Raw genomic sequence first — 16,626 nt, 5'->3', positions numbered from 1 at the left:
AACGAAATAGGGAAAGGACGGATGTACGGTAAGATTGGATAACACTGCCCAAGGCGAGACGATCGTGGGCCCATCCGTCATCTCTCATCTCTCATCTTCCTGTTCCTTCATCCACATCCCCCCCCCCCCCCCCGGCGGCCCCTCGGCGCACCCTCAAGACCCTCACCTCGCCGAGCCCAACGAAGCCCAATGCCGCTTCTTGCCGCCTTCCGTTCCCCTCCCGAGTCACACGGAGCGGAAGACGAACTTTTCGACTCTTCGTCCCTGACCCGGTTGCCCCGCCCGCTAGGGAAGAAGAAGAGAGAAAATAAAAACAAGAGAAAATCCCGATTGGAAAGTTCTCCACTCGCTCTTACGGTCCAACAGTTGAAAATTTCCAGAAAGGCCTGGAACGAAGCCATGCTGTTGGCTCCCCCTGCCGCATCCATTGCTTCAGAAGGTTCTCGCACGACGTGGATTTCGCCCGTCCATTCTTCAAATGAAACATGCTACACTGAACAAAGATGAGTAGAATTTACTTTGATATGGTAACTACAAACATAAGTCGAGACATATTTAGCTACTTCGAGAGTATATGTAGGTAGGTTGACTGGAAATTTAAGACACATGGCATGGTGTACCAAGGTGCATACTTCTTGATCAACAGTAGCAAAGTATACAGACCATTTGGTCCAGTGCGCTCGTGTTTCCACACCTACAAGATACTCCCGCATTAAACATCTTCAAAAGTAGGATGAATTGACTAGATTGCCTCTAGGTAGCGATTGAATGTACAAAACAGTGTGGTCCCTTTCGATCTCAATTACAGGCCTCCAGAAGTCAGATGTTACGTCGGACCCCCCATCCGTTCTCCAACAGGTTCGTCGCCTCCTCGAGGGTCAAGCCAGACGTCTCGGGATAGATGCGCCAGACCAGTCCATATCCCAGCAAGCATACCAATGCGTATAGTACAAATGTCCATGAAGGACTGAGTGCATCCATGAGCGGGAGGAATGTCAAGCCGACGACAAAGTTGGCACCCCAGTTCGTCGCAGTTGACACTCCACTGCCGATGGACCGCACCGCCAGCGGGAACAGCTCACTCTGCATCCATGGCACATTGCCTAGTCCGAGGGCATACGCAGCGACGTACCCCATAATGCTGATGAGAATCAACACCGCCGCTCCTCTATCCGTACCAGCTCCTTCGCCCGTACCGCCCTCGCTGGCGGCCGCCGTTTCGGGCCGCAGGTCGATGAAAGAAAACCCGTACGCCGCCAGCATCAGCCCCGCAACCATGAACGGCAGGGAGTAGAGCAGAATCTTGCGCCTTCCGATACGGTCGATGAGACACAGCGCTGCCACCGTGAAGAGGAAGTTGGTGACGGCGACGCTCATGGCGGTGAGTGTGGGCGAGCCGAAGCCCACCATCTTGAAGATGGTCGCCGAGAAGTACATGAGCGAATTGAACCCGCAAAGTTGCTGGAGACCCTGGAGCAGGCATGTGATGACCAGCGCGCGCTTGTTTCTCCCGACCGAGAACAGCTCTTGCCATCCACCCCACCACTCCATGCGCGGCGTTCCCTCCCGTCTCATGACTTCTCTTTCCTCCCTAATCTCGATTTCGATTTCCTTGATGACGGCCTCAGCATTCCTCATGCCGCCGACCGTGTTGCCGAGGACCTTCTCGACCACCTTCTTCGCCTTCAGCGACTGGCCCACCATGACGAGCCATCGTGGTGATTCAGGCATCAGCACGAGAATTGAGCATTGCAGGGCGGCAGGAAGAGCTCCCAAGCCAACCATCCATCGCCATCCCGTGGACTGGTCGCCGTACTCTGCAAAAGCCCAACCGATGATGTACGCAACAACCTGGCCTAGCGTGATGAACAGGACGTTCATCGTCACCAATCGCCCACGATGGCTGGCAGGGGCCAGCTCAGCGATGTACAGAGGGACGACGAAGCTGGCAGCTCCAACAGCCGCGCCGACTATCGACCTGCCTATCACCATGGACGTGACTGTGCCGGCCCATGCTTGCATCAATGCGCCAAGGATGAAGAGAATATCGGCGACGAGGATAACACGCTTGCGGCCCAGTGCATCGGCGACAATGGACGAGAAGGGAGATACGAGAAGCGCAAAGAGCGCAGTACTAGATGTAATAATGGACTTGTCGAATGTCGTCAGGGTTCGGTTGGAGAGTGAGGTATCGATCTTGACAAGAGTTGCCGATATTACGCCCGTATCATCTGGATACATATATGGTCAGAACTCTGTCTCTCTCACGCACAAATACACCCACACACTGCTTCGATGCTATACTGCGCGGCCAAACTCACATCCAAACAGCAAACCGCTGATGCCGGCGGCAAAGGTAAGAAGCCAGACGAAGAGACTGGGCGTTGATGGTTGTGAATGCTTCATTGACGGGGGTAGGACATCGGCTTCCTCGTCCGCGTCGCGGTAGTCCAACTCGTCGTCACGGTCCTGGCGACCGGCCATTAACGGGGCGTCCATCGAGTCGGGCATTGTGGCGAAAGGGCTGCCTGAGTTGATGTGGCGTATGAAGAATCTTTGGCGTGGCCGTCGACTTGTCGCACGTTCGATATAAGGTGATTATTAGCCCTTCAAAAGGCCATTCTTCGGAGTGCGTCTCGGCACCGTCGGTCGTGGTGGAAGAAGGCGTGGTTGATGTTGAACAGCGGGATGCTGGCCACGTTACGCATTTAGAGTTGCCATGTCGTAGCCTCAACTCCCTTGCCGGGAAGCTTGGGGCTTGCGGGGCACTCGTCACCAGGCCCCTGCACGCCATCAGTTGCGGAGGTACCTGATGTTGCTGCAGGGAATGGCGCTAGGTGAGGTACCCTTCTATCCCTCAACGGAGACGAAAGGGCCGCACTTTCGCCAGAACCAGTCAGCTTGAACCTCCGTGAATCCGAAACTCGGCAGCCCTTCACCGCCCTCCACCGCGAAGCACTGATCATCTCGTGACACAATAGGAGCCGCCCAGGCGTCGGTCACCCTGATTATCCAGGGCACTCCAGGCCGTTGCCCAGTCCCAATCCACTCGGATGAGTTGACAGCTTATGTAAACCAACCCAACTGGAATTGAGAGGGTTTGTCAATCCGCTCGACATTGAAGGAGGGCGGTTCTAGCGGAGACTGAAGAACGCCCGTGCCTCGGACGAGGGGGGGAAAAGGGGGAAAGACGGCCTTTTCGCGATTTTTACCTTATCGGCGACCTAGACACGGACTTGGCAGAGTTGGCGATGGTGGGGTTGGTCCGCGGTTATTGCATCTGATCCAAAACAAGCACGACCAAGCCTCTGACCATATCACGCCGTATTCGAACGGCGCAAAGGCAATGTGACTACGTGTCAGGGGAAGCCTTCATTGGTGTTGTAAAGAGCAGCCCAACGGGCAAGATCTGTTGGCATTCATGGAAGGCGAACAAGGCCCAGCTCTGTTGTTCGACTCACTGTTTCGGAGGGTCGAATATACTCCTCCCGAGTCTGCCTGCCTAATGACAAGGAGCGGTGAGCTTAAAGATTCACAATATGTTCCCCGGTTGAGGTTGTTGTACTTGGACAATATTACGTTCCACAACTTCAATATGGCCTTGGAGATTGTTGGGTTACCAGTTCGTGTAATACGAGGCGAGAGATATTGCGTATCGCGGATTGATAGGCATAGACAGCTGGCTTGGAAGGGCTTACCAGGTGATCATCGACTTCAGAGCGCCCATCTCTCTTATTGTCTAAGATGCTGACGGTCCAATGGACGACGCCCAAAGGGAACGATTTCCTTCGGTGATTTTCGCTTGACACCGCCAAGGCGAGCGAAATTGCTTGGCTGTGGATAGTGAACCATGAGATGCTGCAGAGGTATCCGTACAGTGTATGCTGGCCATATGCCAGTGGCCTCGAAGCAGGTCGCCGAACGCAGGTGCCGGTATGCTATTCTCTTCCCGTCCAGGAACAAATTTGTGAATGTGACTTAGAAGCGTTGGGACGAATCCGAACGACAGAGACCAGTTGCATGTAGCAGCGCCGAAGCCTTGGTCTATCTGATTAACAGATTGCCCTGTCGCTTGGTTTTGTAGGGTATGGTTTTGTAGGGTGGTTGGTTATCAGGTCAAGCGCCTAGGTCTATCCAGCGGTCTAGATTATCAAGTGTCAATAGTCGGGATCCCAGTACATGCCATGTCGGGTAGCAGCACACGCGCATTAGACTCTCAGGCTACATATAAATGTTGCGAACTGTAACTTTGTCATATGTCAGAAGGGAATAGGTGGTGCAAGGAGTCTTCTGCGCTTTTGTGGGTCCGAGAAGAGTGCGGGCGCAACAAAGTCTCGCCCTGATCCTGAGTGACGCAGCAATGGGACAATGCTTCTTTGTGCGCGCCAAGGCGGTGGTTTTCTGGGCGGTCAATAGTGACATAAGGAAGGGCATGTGTCGGTACGGGGTTGAGACTCGACAACACAGAGTCGCTGACTGACAGGCTACTGCCAGCCCAACAACGTTGGCGGCAGATGTCGTTTGGTCCGGGGGATCGTCGCTGGGGTAAGGGCCGAATGGTGTCTGCAAAAAGAAAGAGGACAGGCTCATCGCCCGTCCGCCCTTGAACCGAGGCCTCGGTTGGTTGATGTCTTGAAAGGTTGGCGTGAAAGAGTTGAGATGAATTGACTATGGGGCTATTCCGAAAGGCTACTTTTTGAGTAAGTAAACGCGACCAGAGAGGGACGGTCGAGTGGTTCTAGATCGTTTCTTCCTGACGACTCGACGACGTGCGGCTCTCAAAGAAGTCCGGCCCATATGTACCTGTACTTGGGTAGGTACCTAAGGTAGGTCGGCAACTGTTCGCGGAGAAACCCCGACCTCTCACCGGCGCATTCCGACTTTCTTTGTGATCCTCATACCTACTTACTGCCCGCTAATATCTGTACTTCCTGCCGGCTGCACTTTGATCCTTCACCCGACTCAAGTGATGCTGCTCGCTCGACGATCCATAATTCAGGCGGCACCGAATCCCCGCTAGTTGTCAAACCAACACGATGCGGTGTCAAAACCCGTTCGACAGTCGTCGATTGATGGACCCTCCTGAGAGTGTCGCGGGGGCTGGACTCCCTGGAGACACACGGGCAGAAAGGGCGTGTGCAACCTTGGCGGAGGGGGGAGCATGTTGAACCGCGGCCGGATTTCTCGAACGCCCGCTCGTCTGCGCAGTACAGTACTCCGATTTGTCTGTTGGGTCGTCGAGGCATGTACGCGGAGTCGACGAGTGCATTTCCCCTTCAAAACAGGCCACCTCGCCGACCCTACTTCCCTCGCCCTGGTCTGCGCCTAACCTTTCCGTTCAGTCGCACGACGCTGGCGAGCTCGGTGGAACGCAAAAAAAAAAACACAAGACATTGACAAGTAGACATCCGAAGAAGACATTCAACAAATGTCGTCGAGTGGGGGGAAAGACTCAATGAGTCCCCACCAACACCCACGCGGTAGGCACCGGGGGGACCATGACGTTTGACTAACTAACCCCTGATGGAGGGGACGTCCTGGAGGGTCTTCGGCAAGAGGCGCGAGGAGTGTAAGAGTCAGTCGGGGAGCGGACAGACTCCGCGATGACCTGATTCAAAGAGAACCGTCGGTGTCGCGTGTGATTCAAAAACCAGCTGTTATTCGACGCCAACGCACGCCAAGCATGTCTTTACTTCATCCCGCACAGGATACTGCACCGCGATTGGCTTCGGGGTAGGCATGTGTATGGCGTGGCTTCTCGCGGGTCAAGTATGTGGTAGCACACCGTCAAATAGAAAGTGGCGCTTCGGATGGGCAGTCCCCACGACTTCTTATCTTTGCCCTATCTAGCCAATGAGTATTGTAGGGCGTCGACGACGTCTTGGGGACTTTGAAGGAGAGGGGCTACGGCACTCTCAGCCCCTATGCGCAAGCGCCGCAGGGGACTTCATTCTGCACTACAAAGGGCGGGGGGTTTGGGGGTACAGGTACAAGTGTCGCGCGTGCAGTGTCCCATCTAGGAGCGAGGATGAGACTGGTATCATGGCGATGGCTTATGCAACCGCGCTTGCGCCCGCAAGACGGGGTACTCTTCGTCTTCTGTTACCACTTCTGCAGTACCTAGGCAGTGTGCTACAGGCTACCAACCTTGCCCCCGCTGTGCCGCCCGCTGCGTCCCCAAAGGTAAAAGCCAAAACCCGCACCATCCGAGTGTGGGCCGCTGATACTGGGCAATTGCAGACGGTACGTCTTCCTAGGTAGGTTCCTACAGTAAGGCACCCGCGAGGGACCGGAAGGTACCTACCTACCGGCCCAAGGCAGGCAAGGCAGGTAAGTAAAGTAAGTACCTCAGTAAGGCAAGCTGCCCTATCTCTTCTCTTTAACTGAGGGTTCCCAAACGTGGAAGCAGAGGTGGGCAGACTCGACATGACATGGAACTGACAAACCAACCCCTACTGCTCCGTACCTATGAAATAATTCCGTTCCCGCCCAGGACACCGACCTGATCGGCTTCGTCTCAAACATAAACCAAACCTCACACACTACCCAGAACAGAAAAAAATCTCTTGCTTGGTGAATTCTGCAGCTCTCCGCTTTCAGCTCCCACATCCCGCCCACCCCAGCTCCTCTAAAGTGAAGCTGAACCGGGCTCTGAGGGCACGCGGTAATGCAGCCTGTATCGTCAGCGTCCTAGACGGCAGGCACGTCACCGCATTGTCAGGGGGCTAGCGACCGAAAAAAGAGCGACGAACCAAACGCACCGCAAAAGGTACACCGAGGCCAGGCGAGGCAAGGCTGGGCCAGAGCCAGAGCCAGCACCCAGAACGAGCCAGGCACGGACTGAGCTGATCCGACGACCCCGCGAGACTGGTCGTGTCGTCACGAACGTCTTCAGCTCTTGACATTTGGCACCATGGGTCAGTGGTGGGATGCCGGCAGGATCGACGCTACTGTCACGAGGCAGTTCGTCTGTCAGTACCTGCTGCCCGAGGAAATCGAGCGCTTAGACAGACCACTGGCATTTGGCGACGGCTTGACGGACGAGACGTATTGGGATTGGATCAACAACAAAGCCAAGCGTATCTTCTTGATCCTCGTCGACCTCAAGATCCCAGACCAGATATTCGGCATTATCGACGACTCCTGGGACGACCACGATCTGCCCATCTCTTCCGAACACGTCGAGCGCCTCAGGCTGACCGCCGTAAGGGACGACAAGATCGAACGCAAGTTCTTCGTTCGCCAGTTCACCTACTTGCTCAGGCCCTTCCAACGAGGCGACCAGGTCGCTTTCAACGACCACGAGCTCGTTCCTCTCGATGTTGTCGAGCGTCGCCCGGCCGGCAACAACGCAGTCGACAAGGTCGTCCTTCCCAACTGTCCTGGTTTGGTTTTCTACCGCCGCCGCATCCCTTTGGGTACCGGCGTCGGCCAGCTTTCCAGAAACGAGTTTGTTGAGATACTCAATAGCATTGGGTGCATCCAGAATGACCATTTGGTCTCGTATTACGCCTCGTACACCCAAGGCGGGGCGGCATACGTCCTCTTCACACCTGGTACCGACTCCAACCTGAAGTCCTTCTTCGGCAACAACCCGTCCAACTTCAAGAACCTGGCCAAGAGAGAGAGAAGACGCACCGTCATGAACTGGATTCTGTGTCTTGCCGATACCCTCGCGTACCTCCACAGCCGGAGGCTTTGCCATGGTAACATCAAGCCGTCGACGATCCTCTTCACGAGCCAGCTCCACATCTTCTACTCCGACTTTACGAGACTAAACGCTGAGGTGCTCGCCGGCTATACGGACAAGAATTCGTTCGACCGGGAGTCGTATGACTACGCAGCGCCCGAGCAGTGGTTTCGCCCCACGGGCGGCCCGACGAGCCCCTTGGGCCGTGGGGCGGCGACGGCGACAATGGCCATATCGACGTCTCCAGAAACCCATACCAACTTCTCCATTCCGCGAAATGATAACCCAAGCAGCCCAAACGCGATGCTAAACACTCCGAATCCGTATCTGAACCCGCAGGCCGCTGACATCTTCTCCCTCGGCTGCGTCATCCTGGACTTGATGAGCTTCCTTGTTAAGAAGACAACAAAGAGTTTCTCGGCCCATCGGGCTGCCAAGCACAAGACCCCGGGTCGCGGTGGCGCGGTACTGGACTCGTCCTTCCACAAGAACCTAGGGCAGGTCGAATCGTGGATGTCGACACTGGCCAAGGAGGCGTCCAAGAAGGTCTCTTCATCCGACGGCGGTTATGTGTTTCGAGGCATCGTACCATTGATGCATATCGTCGCCCGCATGCTATCCGCAAACCCCCTCGATCGTCCCTCGGCGGCCGAGGTGCAGACCCAGGTCTACCAGATCCTGACCAAGTACTGCGACATAACAGAACCTCACTGCGTGCACCAGTATGGAGGATGGGACTTCGGCATGTCAAACTTGCGCATACAGACGGAAAGTCCCAACATGGAGCTCGTGCCACAGCCGACCCGGCAAAACTCCGTGTCCCAGCCGTCGAGGCGTGATAGCGAAAGCCTGAGCGGAAGCATCAGCCCGAGAGGGCTATCCCATTCGAGGACGAACAGTAGCGGCGGCATGTCGAACAACAGCGGAGTCAGTAGTGCGGCCAGCAGCGAGCGAGACCAAGAACGGGATCTTGCGACCGGGTTCACAGCCATCCGGAACATCCGGGTACCCCCGGCGCGGTCGCCAGGGCCGCCGTGGGACTCGGGCCCCGCTGTACGAGGCGGACGCGGCGACCGAGCTCCGGTTTACTGAGCCCGACCCCGCCCCGAGTGGGAGAAGTGTACGGTACGAGAAAGGAGTGATGAGCAATTTTGTTTTCATTGGTTTGGCGCAGTCTCGATATCGATACCATACCAAGCTGCTTGAGTTGTGCACCGGAATCTCAAACAAGATTCAAACAAGATGTGCCGGACGAGCCATCTGCCTGGATGGGGGCTGGAGTGTTAGGATATGATTTGTTGAAGGTTTTTGTTTTCCCGTTGCGTTTGTTCCTTTTTCTTGCTCTCGGCGATACCTCTGCTGCAAATGAAATGATCGTGCCCTGGAAAAAGGGGCCATGGTAGGATTTATGAAGAAGACAAAAAATGTTGAGAAGTAAAGGTTTCGTTTCCCGAAAGACTTATCTATATTGTGATCCCCTCCGGATGTGATTTCGAGCCGTTGACGTGTGGAGCTTGGAGTGTTATGGAGCACGGCGTCACGCAGAGTAAAGCAGAATGAACGTAAAGCCGAGCCGCAGGCTGGCGGACGGCGGGGGAAAGGGAACCTTTGACCTTTTTGTACCGCAAACGGTCCAGGACTTGTCTTACGCCCTCACAACGAACGGAGGCCCGCGTCAAAAAGGGGGGGGGGGGGGGGGGGGGGGGGGGATAAACCTGCCGGATTGGGTGCTGGCAAGCTGGGTTGGCAAGCAATACGCACCCTGCGCGCTGACGGACATCTGAGGATGGCATTATCTGTGCTGCGTGTTACGTGATGCTATTTCCACCGAATGGGCTGTTTATATGACAAACGGAAACCCGAAAGAGGGTGAATAGGACACCCCCTCAGCAGGCACCCCGGGGAGGTTGGTGGGCAGGCAGGCAGGCAGCTCGGTAAAGAGGCTTTTACCTTTCGGTGAGGCGAAGCAGGACGGACATGTTACCCGGGATTGATGAGTCTATTTTCCCATTTCACTGTGGAGTGGAAGTCGGCCGTCATCTGTCGCTGACCTTCACAGCCATGGCTAGGTGAAAAGTGAGTAGCCGCATATGCGTCGAGTCGCAAGCACCTTGGCTGTGTCATATTGGCGGTTAACATGCTCTGTCGGGGCAGCGCCTGTGGTCCAGAGAAGGCCTGGAACTTGGTTTTCGGAGGCAGCCTTTGCCGTCGTTTGCTCTGGTAGCCATCCCGTTTCGAGCTGCCGCCAACCAGGGGAGCTGCTCCCGAAACACCTTACCTTGACTTGCATCTCAAGACTTGTAGCTGAGGTTGCGTGTTTGGGCGAACGAATGAGCGAGAGCTTGGTCATTGCTTTGCCTCATTCAAGCTGGCCGCCGGCGAAACATGTGCGAACCATGTCTTTGTTCATGGTTCACCTTGGGAGGCCAATACACACGACACTCTTTTCGGGGCGGCCCCGAAACTGTACATCGTACTTGTCGTTCGTCTAGAGCTGCCCCGGCACCTCAACTGTCTCCGCATCTTGGCCCGGCTGTTATTACGAATACATGTCGTATGAGGGGTAGGGGAACGCCAAGTCTTACGAGTACCGGACGATGAGAGTTGGCGGTCTTATCTTTTAGACTCGTTGTGGAAGCGTGGTGTCGCCGCCCTCACACGCGCCGAGGGAGGATCGCCCATGTTTCCAACGATGGGCGCGGCGCGGCGTTAGCTTGGCACCCCGTTAGACCCTTACGATCTTCGCTGGCCGCGTCGTCCTTTTTTCACCTGGCAGCATTATCCCGCCACGAGTCTTGATCTTTGGTCGTTGGTGGTCACCTTCTCCGGATGCCGCGGGCTTTGGTGGCATATTGGGGGAAGCTTGAGTCGGGGCCGCTGTCGAGGGGTTGATCTCTAAGGTTTCAAGTCCATGCAGGGTGCTGACCGACGAGGGAAGCCTGCTTCTGCTTGCCAGTGTATGGACATTTATCCATCGAACGACAAGGGAAAGGCTCCTCTGCAGTGTACTCTATTCGGCCTCACGAGGTTGCGATTGCTCGGTGATAAACGATGTCAACACAGCACCTGGCGGTCGGTCCGTCGCATGAGGATGCCGAGGAAGGGGGCCTGTTTGTGGCGTACCACCTGCTTCAATGCTGCCTCCTGCTGTGTGCCAACTGCAAAGGACGATGACGGGAGAGGTGCAGCTGGCACGCGCAGAACTCCCAGCACCTAGGGATTGCTGCGAGTCGCAACAACGGATTCGCCCGGGGCGCTATTGATATGTCACATTGAGACAGGAAGCTGGTGCCCGGATCCACAGGTCCTGTTGGCGCTGTCCAGGTCGGCCACTGACGGGCGTTCAGTTGCTGCTCTCCAGCGCGAAACCGAAACCTGGGTTTCCATGTCCGTTTTTTCTACACTAAACTACAGTGGCTGTTGTAACTTGCAGTCGACATGATTCCAACAAAGAGAAGTAAGATCAATGTTAAGCTTACCCTAGCACGCATCAATGATTGTCGGACTGCTAGACTCAGAGGGTTCTCGATGGAATCCTGCGATCAGAGCGTTGCGTCATGCTCGTTATCAAGGACGGGGGTACATCACTGAGTTTTGCCGTGCTGCCGCGCTTACTGGCTATGTATTGGGTTTGACATCTGCCTTGGTTAGGAAATGAAGAGAGCAAAGCCCCCACCAAAAGTTTCCAGCCGTACCCTGCAGCATGGCTGGCCATCGCCAATCTGAAAAGGCAGAACCCCGTGGGCCGGTCTAGGCGAGCCGCTGAAGCGGAAGAGAGCACGGGGCTAGCAATATCAATCTGGATTCTTCCCAAAGTTTGCTAGCGGTGCCGAGTTGTGAGTTGTAGTGTACACAGTCGGACCCTTTGTCTATTGTGTGGATTGCCAGCACCAAAAATCTCTAGCTGGCGGCCTAGCGTCAGACCAACCATCCGCCATGAAAAAGCTCGGTCCGATTCCCGTGGCTCCGACTCGTAGTCGCAGGCCAGCTGGGTCATGCTCTATAGCCCATGGATGTAAAAGGTAGCAAAGGCCAGGCCAGTGGAAAGGATACGAAACGACGCGAACCAATCGCGCCAGTTTGGTTGGACAGGTATCAAAGACGGGCGTGGCTTCGGATGGATGGCGCCATGTTGTCTGTGGTCGTGGGGGCAAAAGAAAGAAAACGCCGGGTTTGGCTACACTTGGGGGTTGTCTCTACTTCTGCCTCATTGTTCGTTGCCTAGACGCCGGCGTCAGGTTTATTGTCGTCCTGGGATGGTGAGGGCATTGCATCGGCCGATCGAAAGCAGAGATAGCACCTACCTGGTCGTGACATGGACGGTGGGCTCTGGGGGCCTAAGGGACGGAAGGATTCTGGGCATAATCATCAGCCCTGGAAGGAACGATGTCATACCTGTCCTCCTCTCAGTATCAAGCAGGCCAACGAGACGGACGCGTCGTCGTTTTCTTACAGTCAGCCTGCTTTGGATGGGGGGAGGGAGCCGTGTTCCCACCCTCGTCTAGCATCACCCACCCACCCGCGTTGCCCCCAATGAGGCCAACCAACGCCGCCGGTCTGCAGCAGCAAGTCCATTTCAATTGTGCATCAGCCCTCCAGTCCAGTCCAGCTCAGCCAGAGTCAGACCTGGTCACTGTTCGGCCGGGCGACAATCAAGATAGGCGGTGCTGCCTCCCTGGCCGGCTGCCAATGGCACAACATGGCGCACCTCCATTGACCCAGACCCATGCAGTCGGCCTTGTTGCTTCAAGCTTGACGTCCCTGGTGTGGGAGAGTCTGTTCGGGTTTTCCCCCCTCTTCCCCTCGTCGCCGCACCCCTGCCGCCATCGTTTCCCACCCTGGACCGGTGCCATTGCTAGCACCAGGGCGAGCTCCAAGCTCCAGTTCCTTGGCGGATTTTTCGTCTGTTTGGTACTCCACGTGTGTGGAGAGGTGGGATGGGATTCCAAAAAGAGAAAGAGAGCAACCGTGTGTGAGAAAGGCCGCCGGCAGGGGGTGACAAACGAAGACAGAGAGGGAAAAAATTGCAGGGCCTTGCTGTTCGAAGCCTGTCCCGCGTCAACCTGCAGCGAGAGGAGAGGAGCTGGGGTGAATCAGAATAATAATAATCACAGCTTCCCTCCCTTCCCCCGACCCGACATGTCATTGTTGCTTGGTGTGAGGCTGCCTGCTTACCTACGATACCTACCCAGGCCTCTCCTTCCTTTCCACCTCGCCTGACGCCCTCCAGAACGGTTCCCGCGCTCGCAACTCTGCGCATTTTCTGTCGTTCCTGCCAAGAAGAACCGTTGGCCGTCGCATTGGAAGGGTGTGCCGAGTTGGAGTCGACCTGCAAAGTGAAGGGCTTGGTTGCTGTGTTGTTGGTGAATTGGTGAACCGACACCCGAGTTGGAAGAGAGAGGAGTGGATAGGACGAACCGACGACGAGAGAGGCAACGACGACCGACAGTCAGTCTTTACTTTTCTCCGTTACCTGCGCCTGCACCAGCGCGACAAACGACTGCTCTTGCTTTTCTGTCCGCATTTCGATTTGGAGAGCATCTCTTCTTGGGACGACTTATATCCTCCGCTCGTCACCGTCGTCGTCTTCGCGAACCTTGGACGTCTTTATTTGTTTTGGAACCACGACAATTAGACACCACCAAACCCGTTGCATCTTCACGTTTTTCTTCCCCTACCGCCCTTGGGTTTGAAGCTTATCACAAACTTGGCTTTCCATTATTTATTGCTTTACCATGCGAGTCTCCAATCTAGTCTCGGCATTGCTGCTTGGCACTACCGCCGCCCTTGCACCAATCGAGATTGTTGGCAATAAGTTCTTCGAGGAGAACGGTAGGCAATGGTTCATGAAAGGTAAGCCAGCATTTCACTCCCGTCAGATTACCCGCGACTGACGCCATGGCAGGAGTTGCGTACCAATTGAGGCCAGGTTAGCCCAGCTAAACTCAATGCATGCCTTGCAGAAGCACACATCTAACCCAAACCTTGTTCAGATGACCCCTTGGTCGACGCCGAGCAATGCGTCCGCGACGCCAACCTCATGAAGACGCTGGGCACCAATGCGATTCGCATCTACCACGTCGACCCCGCGGCAAACCACGACGGGTGCATGGCAGCCTTTGACGACGCCGGCATCTACACCCTCATTGACTTGGACACTTTTGACTCGTACATCCTTCCTGTCCGTGCCGTCCTCTACTGCTCTGTGTGGATTGCCGCTAATGTGACATGAGCAGAATAACCCGTACTGGAACGAAACTCAATTCAACGCCTACGCCAAGGTAATGGATACCTTTGAGAAATACGACAACGTCCTTGGCTTCTTCATCGGCAATGAGATTATCGCGCTTAACAACCAGTCTCAGGTCGCCCCTTTTATGAAGGCTGCTGCGCGAGACATGAAGGCCTACCGAGATCAGAAGGGCTACCGCAAGATCCCTGTCGGCTACTCGGCCGCCGACATTGCTGAGCTGCGACCCATGCTGCAGGACTACCTCACCTGTGGCGGCAAACCAGAGGACAACATCGACTTCTTCGGGCTCAACTCGTATGAGTGGTGCGACCCCAACACGTACAACACTTCAGGCTACACGAATTTACAAGCCATGGCCGAGCAGTTTCCTGTGCCCATCTTCTTCACCGAGACAGGCTGTATCACTGGCCAAGGCCCCAGGACCTGGGATGACCAGGACGCCATCTTCAGCGAACCCATGGTGGATGACTGGAGCGGTGCCATGGTGTACGAATGGATTTACGAGGAGAACCGCTACGGTATCGTGTCGTACGGCCCCGAGGTCTCCAAGACTATCACGACCGGCGACGTCTACGATGGCTTCACCCGCAAGGGCACTCCGATCCCTCGCTCGCCCGAATTCCAGAATCTGCAAGCCAAGTGGGCTACCATCACTCCTACCGGAGTCATGAAGTCCGACTACAACCCGACCAGTGTCTCAACCCGCGACTGTCCCAAGGCCACTGGTGGTTGGTTGGTGGATGGAAACGTTCGCTTGCCCACTCTCGGAGAGACATTCAGGGGCAACTTCTCGTCGAGTCCGACGGCCACAGCCACGGCCTCGGGTACCAGCGCTTCGGCAGCGCCAACAGAATCCGCCGAATCCTCGGCCCCCGAGAGACCTTCAGGATCTGGCACCAAGCAGATCGCCGGGATGGCTTTCGGCCTGGTTGGTGTCATGATCTTCTTCACCGTGTGGATGTAGCCGACATACCCACCTTGTTTTCTTCTGTACATTTAGTGCATTCGCTTTTACGATGAACTGGATCATGGCCTATACCCCATTTGCGAATACACGGAGCTTCATGATGAAGCAAGGCATTGCATTGCGCATGGCGTTATTTTTATCGAAGGTGGACAGCCTCTGTTGGCGGTGGAATGGCTTGGTGGCTTGAAGACTCGGTCGATGTTCCTTTCTATTCAGGTATCGATCCCGTGGCGAGAGTAATGGTTTGTTAATTGTTAATGCCTTGTTAAAGGGCGGAGATGGCAGGCGTTCACGGCTCAAAGAATAGACGGTGGCAGCAAAAGTCCCGAATCGAATAATAGATGCCAGTTCCCACGCGAACGATGCCCCTCTACGTGATTCCTTCCCAGACTGTTCGGCATCATGTTCTTTGGCCGCCATAGACCATGCGCCCTGGCAGCCACCTTGAAGTGTGCCTGCGCCAGCACTGACCGGACCTCGCAATAAGGAAGCGCGATCGTCTCTTCTATTCTCATGCGCCCTTAAACCTGGAAAGAAGCCGGCTTCTTGCTTTCGTGGTTGCTTCCGCCTCTGAACACCCAATCTCGAGATACGGCTGCTCTTGAACCCCGTATTCTCTGCTTCTGGAGGTCTACATCAACAATCTATTGACAAACGAGCCGTCTCCAAACTTCTTCTCGCTGGTTTTCAACAGCGCTGAATACCGAAGACACCCCGACATAATCTACCAGCTACCTCTCCTCCCTCCTTCGCGGCATCGGATACGTCTCTGTCAATATGACGGCCTTCGTGACGTGGGGTTACAACTTTGCTCCCAGTGTCCCGTCGCCAGCCGCTGAGGCGAAGAAAACAGAGCCCGAGAAGACATCGGCGAAGCGAGTGCCTTTCAAATTCCACATACCAGGATGGATATATCCTACAGTCAAGTACATCCTCGTCTTCGGCGTTGTAGGCCTCTGTATCACTGGGATCGTTTTTGTGACCGACTTCTTCGAGGTGAAAAAGGGTCACGAGGGTTTCATACCTCGCCCGGATCACTTGATCCACGGCCTTCTGGTCTACGACTCCGGTAACAACGACCACCATGGCGTCTTCGAGCCGGAAGAATGGTGTGGGAAGCATCCGGGGGACTGTCGTTGGGCCGAACCGCGGGTGTGTATCTCGTCGTTGTTCGACACTCGCGGCAGGTGATGTCGTTGCTGACTGGCGTGCCTTCAAGACTGGAGATGGGGGCATAGATCCGAAAGTCTCTTCAGATGCAAGCAGTGTTTTCGCGCCTGGGGTTGATGCTCTCGGCATCAAGCGGGTTATTCTGGTCCTTGTTGGAGCGTGTTTGACCTTAGGGTGGCTCACGACCTGAGGTGCGTCGTCATGGGGCAATGGACTTGGAAATCGTAGTTAGCCATGGTACGACTGAATCGGTTCGAGGGAGGAATTCGAAGGAGGAATTCGAAGGAGACTCGAAGCGTTGGACTCATGATAGTCTTTGCCCCGGCAAACATACATCGACGCAACATCGTCATAGAGCAGGGTTATTGCGAAACACCTTGGGAATTCATATTTCCAAGAATGATGTGAATTACTTGTAGCTCTGCAACGCGAGCTATCAGCTGTTGTGATGGACTGCTCCTGGCGCGAGTTGACGACCGCGAGCGATGCTGCTTCATTCACCTGGCCCGAAGGTAGCCCGGTCCATTCTTGGTTACGTTAGCCTTT

The 16,626-nt window shown here is 55.3% G+C and overlaps 5 protein-coding genes across 5 annotated transcripts; 3 read left to right on the top strand and 2 right to left on the bottom strand.

Moving 5' to 3' along the window:
* Positions 1-355: 355 nt before the first annotated feature.
* CDEST_06848 (Putative major facilitator, sugar transporter, major facilitator superfamily) lies at positions 356-2,695 on the bottom strand. The gene is made up of 2 exons (XM_062923007.1): positions 2,322-2,695; positions 356-2,231 (listed from the first exon to the last, which is right to left on the bottom strand). The coding sequence occupies exons 1-2, from the start codon at positions 2,509-2,511 to the stop codon at positions 820-822; spliced, it is 1,602 nt and encodes a 533-aa protein (XP_062779058.1). The 5' UTR covers positions 2,512-2,695; the 3' UTR covers positions 356-819.
* Positions 2,696-6,445: 3,750 nt separating this feature from the next.
* On the top strand, positions 6,446-8,796 carry CDEST_06847 (Putative protein kinase). The gene has a single exon (XM_062923006.1). It carries the CDS (start codon positions 6,914-6,916, stop codon positions 8,780-8,782), a length of 1,869 nt encoding a protein of 622 aa, XP_062779057.1. The 5' UTR covers positions 6,446-6,913; the 3' UTR covers positions 8,783-8,796.
* Position 8,797: 1 nt separating this feature from the next.
* On the bottom strand, positions 8,798-9,483 carry CDEST_06846 (uncharacterized protein; the record flags this gene model as incomplete). Its single annotated transcript, XM_062923005.1, has 2 exons — positions 8,798-9,334; positions 9,406-9,483. The coding sequence occupies 2 exons, from the start codon at positions 9,481-9,483 to the stop codon at positions 8,924-8,926; spliced, it is 489 nt and encodes a 162-aa protein (XP_062779056.1). The 3' UTR covers positions 8,798-8,923.
* Positions 9,484-12,825: 3,342 nt separating this feature from the next.
* CDEST_06845 (Putative glucanosyltransferase, glycoside hydrolase superfamily) lies at positions 12,826-15,265 on the top strand. The gene is made up of 4 exons (XM_062923004.1): positions 12,826-13,543; positions 13,596-13,619; positions 13,684-13,871; positions 13,927-15,265. Exons 1-4 carry the CDS (start codon positions 13,426-13,428, stop codon positions 14,905-14,907), a joined length of 1,311 nt encoding a protein of 436 aa, XP_062779055.1. The 5' UTR covers positions 12,826-13,425; the 3' UTR covers positions 14,908-15,265.
* Positions 15,266-15,687: 422 nt separating this feature from the next.
* On the top strand, positions 15,688-16,101 carry CDEST_06844 (uncharacterized protein; the record flags this gene model as incomplete). The annotated part of the gene is made up of 1 exon (XM_062923003.1): positions 15,688-16,101. One exon carries the CDS (start codon positions 15,688-15,690, stop codon positions 16,099-16,101), a length of 414 nt encoding a protein of 137 aa, XP_062779054.1.
* Positions 16,102-16,626: the final 525 nt, after the last annotated feature.

This window comes from Colletotrichum destructivum, chromosome 4 (genome assembly GCF_034447905.1).
Source record: "Colletotrichum destructivum chromosome 4, complete sequence".
NCBI lineage: Eukaryota > Fungi > Ascomycota > Sordariomycetes > Glomerellales > Glomerellaceae > Colletotrichum > Colletotrichum destructivum.
The sequence above is the reverse complement of the archived record's forward strand: the minus strand, read 5'-3'. Positions and strand labels throughout refer to the sequence as shown.